At 42.5% G+C, this 17,308-nt stretch overlaps 1 protein-coding gene across 11 annotated transcripts in view; it reads left to right on the top strand.

Annotated features, from left to right (window-relative positions):
• ptprt (protein tyrosine phosphatase receptor type T) overlaps nucleotides 1-17,308 on the top strand; it is a 304,538-nt gene that overhangs the window by 62,507 nt on the left and 224,723 nt on the right. For all 11 annotated transcript variants that reach the window (XM_047583117.1, XM_047583114.1, XM_047583115.1 and 8 more), the window contains exons 3-6: nucleotides 11,432-11,592; nucleotides 12,796-12,906; nucleotides 15,418-15,499; nucleotides 16,721-16,836. In XM_047583117.1, the coding sequence (XP_047439073.1) occupies nucleotides 11,432-11,592; nucleotides 12,796-12,906; nucleotides 15,418-15,499; nucleotides 16,721-16,836 (470 nt within the window). The remainder of the gene's footprint in view (nucleotides 1-11,431; nucleotides 11,593-12,795; nucleotides 12,907-15,417; nucleotides 15,500-16,720; nucleotides 16,837-17,308) is intronic.

Below are 17,308 nucleotides of genomic sequence, written 5' to 3'. Positions count from 1 at the left end.
CTTTGCCCCAGTAATTATCCACGTCAGATTTGCTTGAGAATATGAGGATGGAATACCCGGCTCCATTTGTTCACGTGTTTTCTTACCTTCGCCCTCCCCCCCATCACCCTTCCTTCCACCCACCTCTAACAGCCACACTGCCGTCTCCCAGCATGACTCCTCCAATGAGGCTTGAGGAGGCAAATAACCAAGATGGGAAATGTGTAGGAATGCAGAAGTCATTAAAAAGCAAATTACCCACAGGTTCAGCGCTACAGGGATGAGATCGGGGAATAAAGGAGAGGAATCGTAAACTCAGTGATATATGGAAACTTAATGGGTCTGTGTGTGTGTGTATGCATTTGTTAATGGGGGTGGGGTGGGGTCTTGTGAGTGGGTTCTTCAGTTGTTGACTTTGTCACTTGTGTGCACAGGTCTGCTCTCAAATATGCCTCCTTACATTTTGCCTTTGTGCTTGTGGATCAGCGTTAAAGGATGCGTGCCCTGAAATGTGTGTGTGTGTGTGTCTGCTTGTGTGTGCTTGTAAATCAAAGTCCCAATAAGAAACGGATGTTTAATTCACTGTGTCATAAATCTGTGTTGCAGGGAACAATATTAAAGTTTATTACCATTTTTCTCGTTCACTTAACAGTGCGTGAGAGTCATCTGTCACTGGATAAACACACTTATACCCACTCACTCTGCTTGTATTGTGAACGCAGTTGTGTAGATGTAAACGTATTCAGGTATGTTTGTTCTCTGACGTACCTTCCACGCATTCAGTTTACAGTATCTGGACTAACACACACACATTTAAAGATTTCCTGTCGCCATATGTGCGGATTTTAAACTACAATTTGCAGTTGAAACACGCTCACAAATCTTCCCCTTCCTCCAGATACGCTGGAATTTAAAATGTCTGCCGCACACGCACCATTATTCACTGGTAATTATCTCCGGACTCCAGAGACACAGGGAAAGACCACATAATTACACTCGTCACATACACCTCGGATGCACGCATGCTACACTGAGCAATGCATCAGTCCCTCGAGGTCGTCTCCATAAAAGGGAAATACCACTGAACTTCAGCAGCTTTATGAAACTTTTTTGAAAAGGCCAAATTGAGTTTTGGCTGTGAGTTGAGTGAAAACCACTCTGGCGAATGTAAATACGCTGCTGAGTTTGGGATTTCAAGGGACATGGCCATTTGACGTTTGCTTGAAACAAACGCTGCACTGGATATAGCTAAAAGCAGACACTTTGTACAATAAACCGCACAGTCTATAGATAATAGGATGCATTAAAAGCTTGAAATATATAACCTCTGACGTATGAAAATAGTAAAATTGGCACCATCTTCTATCTGGTGTAATGGCATGGCTCATAATGTCAAATAGGATATGCAGCATGTGCTGTACATGGAAGCAGGTTTGGACAAAGTCCACAGAGAGAAGTGAAATACCACCCACACCTCAAGAGAAGTAGACTGTTTCCATTTTATTTAACCTTTTTCTAGTTGCCCTCTTCTTTATTTTTAGCTGTTTTATTTTTTCTTTTAACATTTTCTCTTTGATCTGCTTTTTTCAATTTCCAGAATATTTCTTAGATGAACATTCAGATTTACATTCAGTTCCTACCCCGACCCTAACTAAACTAACCCTAACATTAAAACATGTCAAAATGTACACTCACTGGCCACTTTATTAGGTACACCTGTTCAATTGCAACACATCCAACCTTGAAGAAGATGGGCTACAGCAGCAGAAGACCGCACCGGGTGCCTCTCCTGTCACCTAAGAACAGGGAAATGAGAGTTGGCACAGGCTCACCAAAATTGAACAATAGAAGATTGGAAAAATGTTGCCTGGTCTGATGAGTCTCGATTTCACCTGTGACATTCAGATGGCAGGGTCAGAATTTGGCCTAAACAACATGAAAGCATGGATCCATCCTGCCTTGTATCAATGGTTCAGGCTAGTGGTGGTGATGGTGTAATGGTGTGAGGAATATTTTCTTGGCACACTTTGGGCCCCTTCGTACAAACTGAGCATGGTTTAAATATCACAGCCTTCCTGAATATTGTTGCTGACCATGTCCATCCCTTTATGACCACAGTGTACCATCTTCTGACGGCTACTTCCAGCAGGATAATGCACCATGTCACAAAGCTCATATCATCTCAAACTGGTTTCTTGAACATGACAATGAGTTCACTGTACTCCAGTGGCCTTCACAGTCCCCAGATCTCAATCCAATAGAGGAACCTTTGGGATGTGGTGGAACGGGAGATTCGCATCAAAGATGTGTAGCCGACAAATCTGCAGCAACTGCCTGATGCTATCATGTCAATATGGACCAAAATCTCGGAGGAATGTTTCCAACACCTTGTTGAAAGTATGCCACGAAGAATTAAGGCAGTTCTGAAGGCAAAAAGGGGTCCAACCTTTTACTAGCGAGGTGTACCTAATAAAGTGGCGGATGAGTGTTTTTATTTGACTTGCTTTTTGTCCCATGAGGAAGACACATCTAGACTTGTTTGACTTTTGTTGAAGGTGACTTCAGGTAAGGTCTTTAGTCGGTTTAAGTTTTTATTGCAGATCATCACAGGTTTTGAATGACTGGTGAAATATCTTATAAGCTTGAACAAGTCTGATCTCTTGTTTATGCAATGACCTGGAGGTCTGAGAACCTCATGAATAATACCCAGAACACACAGACACAGATGGATGGACATCTAGGAACGAGTCAAACAGAAGATGACCTCCCATCCGTCGTCTCCTGTGTCAGCGGTCACATGCTCATCTCTTCGATCTCCTATAGGTCAACCCACCTATGACCTGGACACCCGGGGCTTTTGGGATTTAGAGTTCCCATGGGTCATATCCAGCACAGGGATTTACAGTATGGGTTTATGTGTCTATAGCCCTATGTGTGTTGTGTTTGTGACTTATAGGCTCACTATTGATTACCTTTCTGTGTGGAAACAGATAGGTTGTCCCTAAAGGCCTGATCAATACTGCCAATCTCCCTGTCTTTACCACCTTATTAGGAAGGGATTATGGCTCGTTGGCCCGTAGGCACATGTGTGCGATGCCTCATTCGTTCCTTTCTTTAAGAGCAGAAAAACTCAATGAACAGCCTCCTCAGTCTGAATACAGATAAGCTCCTGGGTGAGCGCAAATCCACAAATCTGCTTTCCTTCATTTCATTTTTAGGCGGGACTCTACTTGTCTGTGTGCGCACTCATGACTACTGTTTATTGCTCTCAAAAAGTATTCATGAGCTCATGTGAATCATTTTTAATAATGAGCCAGAAAACTCTCATGTTTGACATTTGGAAGGAAATACAATATTAGATCATTTGCATTAGTGTCAGAATTTGATTTTCCTTATACTCCCTGTGTGACTGACAGGATCCTAATTGAGAAGTGAAGGCTTCCTGATTGTTAACTAGTAACAAACGGTTAATTAAGAGAACTCTGTAAGATACACTCACGGAAGCTGATTGATCTATCCGCCTCAGTGTGTTTGGTGTGAGGATGTGTTGATGGTTTTTTGATGGAGCAGTGAGCTAACAATACATTCCTCCATCTGATCCAGTTCATAATTCACCTGCGTACTCATGATATCTCCACCAGAGTTTATTTATTTTTTTCTAACATGCAAACCTAATTAATTAACGCTTAACGATGTCAAGTTCCTTGCAGCCAAGATGTTTGTTTTCATTTGTTTTTTTAAGTCCACACTGGCTGCATTTACACGAACAGTATATGTTTCACATTATTGAAATCATTCTGATTAGAGTACAATTTACCTCTTTACATATACACAACATAAGGGGATTTAATGATGCAAGGTGTACATCAAGTACAAAGTGTTGCCCTTGACTAATAAAAATTTATTCATTCAATAGAGGAAGATGACCAAGACAGACCCATTTTTTTCCAACATTGCTTTCGGTTGGTTGTTTTCTTACGAATGTGTGTTTGTTATAAAACGCATATGTCACATGTGTTCTGTGGCTGTAACATGGTGCAGACTGGCCCAGAATAGCAAGTACAATCAGGCCAAGTGTTCACAGAGACTCGGAGTACTTTATTAGGGCATCGGGTCGTGTTGCTGCCCCATAAAATGAGCTTCTATTGTTTAAGTTCTGATCACTATCCAACCACTGTAATAACAAACTTTTGAAAGCCACGGAGTCTCGGTCGGTGTATAAGAAAAGCTGACAGAACCGTATGATGATTTGTAAAAACAGCCACTGGAGCTGCCTGATAGACATTTCCAGGCCACATGTGGACATGTGCTGTCTCGCTACGCCATCAAATCACATCTCCGTTGGAGGATTTCAAAAAAAATAAAAAATAAAAAATATCAGTCGAAATTACAAATGTATAGCAAACTCTCAGATCCCAAAAGAACAGTGAGAGATCTCTTGCTCCGAGCCCAGAGCACGTCTTAATCCAAAAGACGACAGACACAAAACACCCGATAAGGAGAATGAAAGAGAGATTTAAGCGCTACACAGGAAAAGAAAACAGCCTGCTTTGAGTGGCGACCCCAGGGAGCGATTTGAGCACATTGTACTCTGTGAACATCTTGCGTCGATGTTGTGTTTCAACTGAAAATCTGGGGATGTAATTGATCTATTAAGGAGCGATTTAGTCTGCGCCGTTCTCTGCTTTGCCAATGCTTTAATGTCTCAACCTCAAAAGACAACTCTTGTGTAAAAAAGTTTGTTATGTAGATAGAAAGTATTTTTTTCTCTCTCTCTCTCCGGGGCGCTCAGAATATTCTATTGTCTCGTTAGAGATGTAGACACCATGGAAATTATAATTACACGGCGGTTTGTGCGTGCATGTGCATAAGGACTGTGTTCAGAGTCTTTCTTTGATCAACCTATCAAGATCCCCTTCTCTTTTCTCAGACAAAGTCGCCCACATTTGCTTCGTCAGTGTTATTTTTGTCTTTTATTCTCTTCCTAAATTCCATTTTGCCACCAGGTATTGGCGAAGTGTCAACATTTGGCTTTTGTGTTTTGTACAAATGAAGCGAGCCAGCCAACCGCAATGTAAACCAATGTACAAGCATTATGGAAGCTATTTACGAGCTTTGTGAAGAGTGACAAAATCCCCCAGGCGCACGCAGACAAGCACACAGACACACACACACACACACACACGTTCAGACACACCACCTGCTCCATTTGCTGTAATAGGAGTAAATGAATTAGATTTTGATGCTTTGAAAGCTTTTCTTTCGCCTCATGTTGAAAGTAAATTTCACTCCTAATGGCGAGGTGTCTGTGTTTACACGTCGCTGATGACAGAGGGAGACGGAAAGACTGAAGAAGGGGAAAGTTAAGAAGAGGAGGCAAGAGGACAGCGGGGAGAACGGGGGACTGATTATAAATGGGTTTTTAAAAAGGGACCCACAGGGACGGAGAGGGGGAAATGAAAGGTGGGGGGGCGCAGAAGGAGGACACGGAGCGGGAGGGGAAGGGGCACGCACTCTCATTGAGATGGATAAACGAGACGTTTGCATTCACGGCGCAGCCCGTTGCCCCAATAATGGCACTTCAGTTATTGATTTGCCACTTATCAAATTACTGCAAGGTTAAGAGACAGAGGAGACAGAGCAACGGCGTGATAGAAAAATACGCGGTGACCTAATTAAATCATACTGTGCGTCAAGCCAGTACACCAGTGCAGTTTATTTACTCGCTTGTTCACTTGCTATATGCACATATATAATATGTAAATGAACATATGCCGCCAGACATGTGGGGGTGTGGCCTGCGTGGCCGCCTCACAGCCATGAAGATCGGAAGAGGCCCGGCAAAACATGCAGGAGACAAATCATTTCAGGCGCACAGTTCACACAGCGGGTCAGAGAATCGGGGCATGTAGGACAATTACAAATTAACCAAGCCGCTGTGACTGTGTGTGTGCTCGTGCACCCGTGTACAAGGACGCGTCGCGTGGAGCTTTGAACAAATGGGATTTCTGCATATGTTTGTGCGATGACGATGGTGATGAAGGGCCATTACCCATTCAGGACATGGAACATATGGGTCCCAGTGCTCTGGGTGTATGTGTGTGTGTGTTTGTGTGCGAGGCATCAGGAGGATTGGGGTGGACTAAATGAGCCGAGGACCAACGCGTTATCTGTGTCTGACTCCGGTGATTCCCTTTGCCGTGAGTTTCATAACGACCGTGGTGATGGTGGTGATGATGAAGATGAAGATGAGCCGTTTCACCCAACCGTGGTACGTTTTGTCAGCCGCCACGAGTCACGTCTGCCCCGCAGCTGATGCTCCTGTTATCAGTTCGTTCATCGTCCCTTTCTTTCTTTTCTTCTTTTCTCTCGCTCTCATTCCTTGATTTAGGGGGGCGGGGGTTGGCTGAACAAACCCCCAAAACTGCTGGGTTAAATGCACACAACGTATTTCTTGTGTGTGGATATATATACTTAGCCGATAAAGCTGATTTAGACTTCATTTCCAAGAGCCACTTAAAGAGCAAAGGTCAACGCGTGTGAGCTGCCTTTTCCTTTGTAACCAGCATCCTACTCTCTGCATAGCCACGCTTTCCGCTCCTGTGAAGGGACACAGTAACGCCCCTGTCCTCCCCCTCATGCACAAAATAAAAACATATAGAAACCTCGAGGTCATCTCGACAGACGAGGACATCTTCGTATTCATCAAAGGGAAATGCCACTTTAGTGCAGTCCCTTGCACGTTTATCGTAGGTGGCAAAACGTTGTTTTCTTTTTTTTATGCACAGAGACAATGCAAATTCACATTCTTGTCAACTAAACACTGTGATAAAAAGCACAGACTCACTTATTTCAAATGGATTTCACCGATTTCTGATTAATGTCTTCTTTAGTTATAGCAAGTGCTCATTTAACCATGTTTTAGCAGCTCTGCATAACGCATTTCAGCAAATCATTACATATTTGCTTTCAGATATTCTTATAATGACTGCAATCAAATGAGATGATGAGGAGACCTTTTAGTTTGAGTCACTGATTCAGGAATGCCGGAAACGTGTTTAACAACACAAACCAGAAAGAGGACGTTGTTCTTGGAGAAAAAGGGAGGGAGCTCCCGAGAATACAGCTGAAAGCGGATGGAATAAACTTGAAGGCTGATAATGATTCCCAGTCTATGGTTTAACTTCTAAGCCAAGGGTGTCAAACTCATTTTAGCTCACAGTCCAGTTTGATCCCGAGGGGCCCGGGACCAGTAACACAATAGGCGCTTGACCTATAAATAATGACAACTCCAAATGGTTTCCCTTTGTTACAGTGCAAAGAAGTTCATTCGGAAAATCTTCACATTTAATGAACTGCACTATTACAAAACATGTAATGAACAACCTGACATTTATTTTAAGAAGTGCAATTTCTTTTTCAAGTTCTAGGTCTCAGTGTTGTGTTATGTTCATAACCCTGAATCTAAATCTGTGGAATAGCAGTTAATGTCTTCAGCGTTTGCAAATTCATTCTGTGGGCTGCTTTTGGCCCACGAGCCCTATGTTTGACACCTGTGTTCTGAGCAATTAGCCGTAGTTTTTACCCCAACAAGCCAGAAACATGGAGCTACTTCTGAGAAACCAGCAAAATAAAGCAAAACAGGGCAAACAAATCATGTATTTACTAAAAATACTGTTTCGCTGTTGAGCTGTATGACATTTATTGATCTGATGGGCCCCGTGTGTTCCCCAGGTTTTCTCTCTCACACGTTCGCACACGCACGTCTTCGAAAAATAAACAACTCATTGTCGCAGCACCAGAGCTGGAGCTGACCACTAAACTGTGGCAGAACATTTATAGCTTGCATTCTCAAGGCTTTGGCAGCTCAAACAGTGTTGATTGTGTAATCTTACTGAAGCTGTCCTCCCCCTACGAAGTATATCGGGATATGCAGACGTGTTAAAGAAAGACAACTGATCTCGTGGAGTTCTACCAAGTCCGGTTGTCTTTATTTAACATTTCTGGATACACCGTGACCCGGATGACTGAAAGCCTTCACGGACAGGCATATCACGGCCTTTTTTATTGTGCGCCTGAAACTCGACTCAGCTGCTTGGACAAAAGTGGTGTTTTTTTTTTTTTATTCACATTTTTTAAGGTTATTAAAAGTTGGTGAAGGGTTTGTGCAGTGTCTATCTCGGCATAAAATGTCCTAAAAACTCCCTGCTGATTTATTTAACATTTAACACGTTACCGTGTGAACAGAGCCCTGCCGACATCCAGATTTTACTCATTTAAATGTTTCTATTCATATAGCCTACCGTCAGTGTGCGCCTGGGTGTTTGTGTCAACCAACTTAACAATAAAACATATTTTGCACTGCGTATAAAAATCGGATCTTAGCACCTCACTCTGCTAGTGGCGAGAATGTAGGTGTGAATTCCCACTGCTGCCTTCATGAAAGATGCATTGTAATTGGAACCTGATCAGCACCAAGGCGCAGATCCACCACCGTGGTGGTGGGGGGGCGCCGGTTAAAAGCTGGCCCGTGTTGACCTTTGGTGAAAAATGAGATAGGAGTCTCTCATTCTCGACAGTATTCCCGAAAAACAACCGGCCTCGCGCGCTGGCAGTATGTGCCGGAACGTTTGTCTCGCCGAGTTAACCCAGTTATTTTGGTGTACGTGTGTGTGTGTGTGTTGACACGGCAGACAGGTTCATCAGTTTTTCTCGCGTTAACAGATTGCTCCTCGCTGACCTCACAGCTGGGAAGCGAGTGGCTGTGTGCGTTTGACGCGGCGAGTCTGCCACCGAGTGTGATTGAGTGATACCACGTTTGTGCGTGTGTTGCTGATGTTCCACTGTAGGGACACAGGTCGTCGAACGTGTAGTCGTAAAGCTCGCCGCTGCATTGGTGTGACATCGTCCTGAACGTGTGAAAGCTTCCTTGGGCGTGTTTTTGGGTGTACGTTGTAACACCTCCTCCACAGAGACAGTTGTGAGAAAAGTCTCTACGCAATGGACATCACACGAGTGTCAGGTTGAGTTGAGTCAGTTTTATTTAAAAAAAAAAAAAAAAAAAAAAAAAAAAACTCACCCTGGCACAGGACTTTACATGGCATCAAAGGACAGGAAAATGAAGCTTATGAATTTGGAGAACTGTGAAGTGAGGGAGTGCAAGCACATGTGCCTTTGTGCTATGTGTGTAGGAATGAATAGGAAATGTAATCAGGCGCAGTTCCCTGCGAACAGACTCGGTTAGATTACTTTAACACGCACGCACCTGCACGGACGAGAACGCACACATTTTTGCTTCAGTATAAACACATTGTCTTCATCTGGCAGCCAATATCAATACAAACAAGCACACACAGACTACTGTGCACACATGCACACCAACTCACGCTCACAGTGCTGCTGTGTAATCAGTCCCCTTTAACCAAAATAGAGTTGATGGATTAAATATATTTTAGCCACCCGTGTGCAAGATTGTGGTAATCCAGTTGTTTATTGCATCCCAAAACAGCCACACGCACATAAACTCAACCTCAGGATTGCGTTGGGATCTTTGTGTGGCTACGACCTGTTCCCAAAGTCACACCGTGATTACAGGGTAGAACATTTATTTAGAGCTTTTGTTAATATTTCAATGAGCATTAAGTTTAATCTATGGTAAGCCCTCCAGGTATTAATGTTAAAGTCTGTTTTTCTTGCTTCTTCTGCACAATGAGTTCCCTTCAAAAGTCAAAGCACTGCCCTTTAAAATCAAAATGCCAACATAGCCAGAGACAATTTACAGCAAATCAAATCAGTAGTATAATGAATAGATTCTATTTATTTATTCTTCTTTCTCATCTGTACAGGAGTGAACGAGGTTTGCTACTAAACTTAATTTTCCCCGAACCTTAGCAAATAAGCTGCAGTTTAATGTACACAGTCAAGACAAGGTTATACACAAAGGAGGACAAAATGTGTCAAAATCTATATGCACAGTGAAGAATCCCAATATTTTCTCAAGTTGCTGGCCAATGCACGCAGTTTCTCTCCTTCATTCGGCATTAATTCAGTACGCTTTCACACGTTTGCGGCAGAGCGAGCATGCACACACAGACACTGTTAGAACCTCGCAGTCACACCTGCCTGATTCACTATCTCTCCTTTTCCGTTCTCCGGCCAAATAGTCTTTCAGTCACTTCTAACTCTCAGTCCAGCTGATGGCAGTCAGCCAAATGGAGTCGGCCGACCCATAAAAGCTCCATCCTGTGCCATAAAGCAGAGACTAAAACACACTTAAACCCCAAATTGACAGAGAGAGTGTGTTTTACGTCTTGGTTCACAACCCCCAGGGTGTGGACACATTAAGACGTTGATGTAAAGTCCTGGAGAATTAAAGAGCTTCAGGTCTTTTTGCTTCTTTTTTTTTTTTTTGTTTTTTTGTTTTTTTGGGTTTTTTTCTTGCTGCATCAAGCATCTGGTGGGTGCAGCACAGAAATAACCAACCATTATGTAGCACATCAGTTATTAACAGGTGGTATTTATCCGTCTGCAAAGCTGGAAGATTCGTCAGTCAGGAACACGTTTACCTTTAATGCAATAGAATAGAAATGCTGGCATGGAAACTGGTTTGACCTTTGTGTGCGCTTCAGAACAGAAAACGAGCAGAAGCTTTAGCAAGCATTGGTGGTGCAGAACAGAGAGAAGAAACGAACGGTATGAGTGAGTATGAGTATATTCAGTTCAGCAAAAATCTGCTTTTCAAGTCGAATTTTCTTGTGATTTTTGTTCTAGAACACAAAAACTGAACAACTTTAGCATTATACCGACTACATGATCCACTGTAGGTCAGATATGTTTTATCATTCTTCATCCATCTCTCCAACAACACAACAGGATTCACCGCTTTGATTGAAATGTTGCTAAGGGATAAATGACGTTCCCAGATGTTGTTAATGAGGAGTTCGCAAATAACAGTAAATTACATCCTAATGCTTAATTGGGCGTGTACACGGCCTACTCCATCATTTCAGATCTTCAGCATTTACATGCCCCCCATTGGCATTGTCAACGGGATGACAATAAAGTTGATTTAAACATGGTTTGGATAAATGTCAGAGTTGTACTGCAACTGCAAGGCACGCAACTGCCCGACATTGATTTTGTCATTTGCGTATGTGGCAAGGACGTGCGTGATGTATGACAACTTTAAGTGCCTGCGTGGAGCGCATCTGCATCTGCACTCATTTTGAAGGGTATAATGGGGCAGTGTAATATGACTAAAGTACTAAAGCTTTCTGGAGCTTTGCTAAAATGACACAAAACAATGGGAACCATAAGAACCAGTCATCCAACGTGGCAGGATATCAGTGAATTCATTCAATTCTGCGAACATCAAGAAACTGTTGGAATTCTGCACTACTCATTATCATTTTAAACCTGCGTGGCCTTCATCTCCCGGTTTGTGTTTCCGTAGGTTCTTTCATGGTGGTGAACGCTTCGGGCCGTGCGTCAGGGCAGAAGGCTCACCTGTACATGCCCACCCTGAAGGAGAACGACACCCACTGCATCGACTTCCTTTACTCTCTATCCAGCCGGGACGGAGCCAGCCCAGGCACACTCAACGTCTATATCAAGGTGGGTAACAGAGACAAACAGACAGAGAGAGAGAGAGGGAATGACGGGGAGGGATAGACTGACAGATGGAGGGGGCTGACGGACTGAACGGGTAAACAAACAAATAGACCTCTGTTCACTGTCAAGGAGGGATGAAGTTAGCCCTGAGGCATTGAGTATTTATGTAGGTGTGAGTGAGTGAGTGGGGGGGTTCGAGAGAGAGTGAGTGATAGCTAGGTAAACAGGCAGCCATCTTCTATTCTCTTTAAGGAGGGATCAAGTTAGCTCGAGTATACTGCATTTGATCATGGGGCTGCCTGTGTATGGTATCTCCATGTTACCATTGTCTATGTTTTAACACAACCAATGGAGACAACACTGGATTAAAATATTCCCTATAATGAGCGGCAATTAGCGAGCATTTCAGTCAACTGTAGGTAAAGGGACACTGACTGACTGCTTGCTTATAGATGCACTGTACATTAATAGTCCCTCTGTGTTACTGAGCAGAAGTAGAGTTCGACCTGCAAGTGAGAGAAAAAAAATAGTAGACTATGCAGCGATGGATGAAATGAGTGAAAAGATAAGACATGACACGAATACACCAATGAAGACCTGCAAGTGAATGAGTGAGCATTCTGCAAACATGATATGAAGATTTTAGGATGAATTAATTTGAGAGCAAATGAATACTAACAAATGAAGTGATAGCAAGGTTGGAAAAAAAAAAAAAACGTTAGGCACTCTTGTCTGAGGGATAAGTGTTTTGGGGGTAATGTGGCCAAAGGCCAATTAAACAACAATGCCTGCAATGTCCCTGACAGAGGACACTACTGATTATCTCATTTAAATCTGTAAATCAGATGCAAGTAATATTGTTTATACAAATAAAATATACCTAGTTCCTCGCATGACTTCCATATAAAGATGAGAGAACCCATCGTGGCATCCCCCATAGGATGTTTTGTTCCACCTGTCACACACTTGGCGTTGCCTGACTCTGTCTGCCGACTGGCTAGTGCAAAAGTGGTGGGAAACAAGTGGTGCTGTGGCAGGAGGATGACCTGAGACCTTAACCATCTGTTTTTTAACGCAGACGCACCATTAAATACGCAAAATCTTGAACCCTAATGTAATTTAAACAAGACATAAAAGGTATTTAATTTTTTTTCTGTACTTTTCTGTAAGCATGTTTATTTCTTCTTTGGCGCTGCATGCCTGCAGGTGAATGGAGGCGCTCAGGGTAACCCAGTGTGGAACGCCTCTGATACCGTCACTGAAGGCTGGGTGAAGGCTGAGCTGGCCATTTCCACATTCTGGCCTAACTCCTATCAGGTACTACACATCCGCACGCAGCTTCTTTTTTTTCTGGCTACACCGGCACGAGGATCAATTATTTAAAGTACCGCAACAGGACAACATGATACACAACCCATAATAATCATTAATATAGTAATAGTAGTAGACGCTATTAAAATATAGAATAAGGGGTCAAGCAATCTACATTTCTCGAGGTACGTTTGACCATTCTTCATGAGAACCGAATGAGCAAAACATTAAAGTCCTCATTTAGTGTGTCTCAGATCTATAATGACCCTTGCTGATGTCATGTGTAGGCTTGGGTCAGTATCGGATATTTCATCACTACTGCCCGTACCATATTTTTTTAAATTATTATTACTGGATATAATGTGTGTTGGATGTTATGTGTGTATCTCCGAACATGCTTTTTTATTATAACTGGTGTGTGTAACGTTCAATGACACGTTAAAATGCCAAATGCAGAGAAGATGATTCTCATGTAGCAGTGTTAATGGGTGGCATTAGCTAAGAAAACGATTCCTCTGAGTGTCGTTTCTCAGAAGCAGTGAGCAGCAGTGATCATTAGACTTTCAGTGCTGGGAGACCTGGCTGAGGCAGAGACACTCAAACACAGAAATAGCTCCCTCTCATTAGCTAGCGTTTAGCTGATACGGTATGACAACTTACAGCTAGCTGGTAACTTAGCAATAATTCCAATTAGCACTTTAACCGAATTGGCTACATAAAGTATAACAATGGCAATATTAATATTATAGTTATGGTTTTAGGGCTACATGCTAATGGTGCTAAATGCAGTTAAGGAGACCCTACCTGAGAGATAGGGGTTTTTCACTACATATATTTTAACTTGTTATTGGATAATAACATAGCGCTGTAATTCATTTCAGTTATTTCACATGTCAAAACGTCTCCTCTGACAGAAGATTGATACCAATGCTCATCACTCAGTGTAGCATAAGTTTACTGACTGGAGTTGGAGATGACCAAGAATAAATGTAATGGTGTATTTCTTAAAACTGTAACTGGAAAATCATTTAATGATAATCATTTAGTGACTCTGTTTGTGCATGTGAATGTTTATATGTGCGTGTGTTGGTGTGTTAATGGTACATAGACAAACCCTGCTGTGCTGTTATATTGAAGTAACACAAAAGCAACTGTGTTTTCCCTAATGACTGAGTTGTGCTCGGTAAATGAAGGCACCCCTGTGTTGCAGACACAGACACAAGGCACGCTAGCAACCACAGTGAATTACATGTTTGCATGACTCTCTCTAATGGGAAGTCACCTCCCGTGGAGACACTTTATTTTTCTAAAAGGACAAACACATTGTCATATAAAAGTGCAGACTTCTGCTAAGGCTCTACGGGCAACTACAAACTTTGAGGGTCGTCTTTGTGATTGAATTGGTTAAATGTTTTGCACACTTGACGTGCATCTGTGGCTCAACTCAACTCAACAGTTGTGATCTGTGACTTTGAAAAGAAGGTCTCAAGTTTAAAATCTGAGTTGTTTGTTTAATGCAGTGGGAAAATCACAGCCAAAAGTTAGTATGAAAGACAGCATCTTGAGTAGCCATCAGTGACAGGAAACTAAAACAAATGATAATTTGCAAGAAATAATGAGCAACCGCAACAACTACAATCATGCAACCAAAGTTGGTTCAGAGAAGGTTGTACGAGTTATATGGGATATTTTGAAAATGAATGTGTTGCTAGATAATGGGACTGAATAAGCTGAGTGAACAGTCATTATTCGGGTCAGAATAAAGCGACACGGGTGAATCCTATCAGATTTCAAATTAGCACGTAGCAGTGGATGAAACATACCAAGCACAAAACAAACAGCATTGTCAAATTGCTGTTGCGACAAAAAAGCAGTGTTTGACTTGACATGCATTCCACGGAGGGAGAATTGTTTTTGAAGGAACAGAAGAGGGCATAGGCTTCCCAGAAGTCTTTGGCATTCAGGCTGAGTCATTGCTCATACTGTTGAGGATTCTGACAAGTACAGCACAGAGGTGTGTGTGTGTGTGTGTGTGTGTGTGTGTGTGTGTGTGTGTGTGTGTGTGTGTGTGTGTGTGTGTGTGTATGAGTACATATGTGTGTGGGTCAGGAGTGCACGGCCTCTTGACAGCCCTGCCGACTGCCTGTTACCATGCGAGTGCGTGGAAGATCTGCAGGAATCGCACAAAAGAGTAGCTACACAAACAAAAGAACAGTACATTGTAGGAGATGAAGAAGACAATTACAGAGAAGGACGGGTAAATGAAGAAGAGTGTAAGGAGGTGGGGCAGCATATGTGGATGGCATAAGGATGTAGATGGAAGGGCTGAAGTGAAAAGAGGAATAGTTGCTGACTTTTAATAGAAAATTCCCCGGGGGCCCCACATGAGCTTCACAGAGTCACCAAGATGTTACAGTTTGTGGAAAAAAAGAAAGTTTTTATTCCCGAGGTTTCATCACGGTACTTCGAGTACCTCAGAAAACTGTGGCTCAACCTTCTCCTTCCTTCCATTTTTAGGTAATATTCGAGGCGGTTTCGGTCCAAGGCCATCCAGGTTTCATCGCCATCGATGACATACGGGTTCTGGCTCACCCATGCCGTAAGTGAGAGAGATTGTGTGTGTGTGTGTGTGTGTGTCGTAATGGTTGACCCTCCGCAAACTGCAGCCCCCGCTGAGCATCATCTGTTTTATAGCTTCCTCACACTTGCGTGAGCGCGCGCGCAAAAAAACACTGGGTAAAAGGACAGATTGTGAGGGCTGCAGACAGATTGCGGAGAGCCTGGAAGAAGGTCCAAACTCAGGGTCTTCATCACTCAAATCTGACAGAAACACTTTGCTTCACAAAACTCTGCTTACTGCAACACTCTGTGGCCTACTTCCTTCTGAAAACCTCTTCGCTTTTCTTTCCCGCTCTCTTTCTTTCCATCTCTCTACCTATGAGCATTTCCTTTTCTCTGAATGGCTAGCACAAAACACTTAGTTCATCTGTGCCAGACACTAATCCAATTATTCAAAAGTGGCTGAGTCGATGGCAGAAGACGGGCAGACATGTTCACAATGGAGGAAAGAAAATAAACCAGAAAAACAAACAATCTGAGATAATATAAAGAGATGGAGCAGAAAGAAGAGTACACAGATAATGATATATTATCAAAAGAAAAAAAAAACAAACAACCTTCATATGTCAGTCCTTGTCATTTGCGACAACCTGACCATTAGTGTCAGTGCAAATTATCGTTGTTAAATGATTGATGCATACTCCGTTAGGCTTATCTCTGTCTGCAGACAGTCAAAATGAAATTAACCAGTCACAGGCTGGTCTCAATGCCAGACCAAAGTCACCCAATGTCTGCCTGTCTGTCTCACAAACAGACAAACCGTTTTCTCTGCTTCACTCCAGAAATAAAGGTATTAGGTTGTGTTCGAACCACATCATTTTTAGTGTGAGTCTGCCTGCAAGTTTTGCTTCTTATTATCAGTTTGAACCCAGTGCGAAATATTTAATAATTGCTTAATTTCTTCTTAGAGCGGCCTGCCATTTACTTTAAAAGATGATTATGCAACTTGTTGTAGTTCAGAAAGCCTGTCGACCCATTCAGACAGAATTAATTTAATCGAGGGAAGTTTCTCTCAAGAGACTCATTAAAAAAAAACTTTGTTTCAGACTATGCACATGTGATGCTTCCAGTTACATGAATTCACATTTAAAATGAAAGGCCGCTGCGTGGGAGCATGTGTATATCCTTTACTCTTATGCTATTATATTGGACTATTTTACCTAAATGTTTGCACGGTGACCATTTGCTCTTTGTGTTGCAGGTAAGGCGCCTCACTTCCTGCGTCTGCAGAACGTGGAGGTGAACGTGGGTCAGAACGCTACATTTCAGTGTACAGCTGGAGGGAAGTGGTCTCAGCATGATAAACTCTGGTTACAGGTTAGTACCTCCACATCAGTAAATGTCACTGAACGACAGTAGGAAGTGTCCATGCGGTGCTTGTACCACGGAAGGTCAGAATGCCATAAAAGTGCAAATCTGAGTTCAGTTTTTCACGGACAAACTTTTTATGAGTTTGATTATCTCGCGCTATGGCATATCCCAGTGCAGTAGTAGTAGTAGTACATCTATGGAAAATCTGTAGAAACCGCACTGCTACTGTTACGAATTTCCATGTTTGCTCCTCTTAGTTCAATATTTTCTATATCAAATCACCTCAGTACCTATTACTCTGGCCACTTATCAATAATATAAAAGATAAAAGTTTGTTATAAGGTTTTTCTTAAAGTGTATATGTTGTGTACAGCATTGGCTATTAATTTTGGTTTATTTTCATGTGCATTGGCAAGCTTGTATGTTTTCACTGCATGTGAGCGTACACCACTGAGAATGCTTCTGGGTACAGTAATGA

This window comes from Mugil cephalus, chromosome 4, assembly GCF_022458985.1.
Source record: "Mugil cephalus isolate CIBA_MC_2020 chromosome 4, CIBA_Mcephalus_1.1, whole genome shotgun sequence".
Taxonomy (NCBI): Eukaryota; Metazoa; Chordata; class Actinopteri; order Mugiliformes; family Mugilidae; genus Mugil; species Mugil cephalus.
This window is presented reverse-complemented; position numbering and strand designations above follow the sequence as displayed.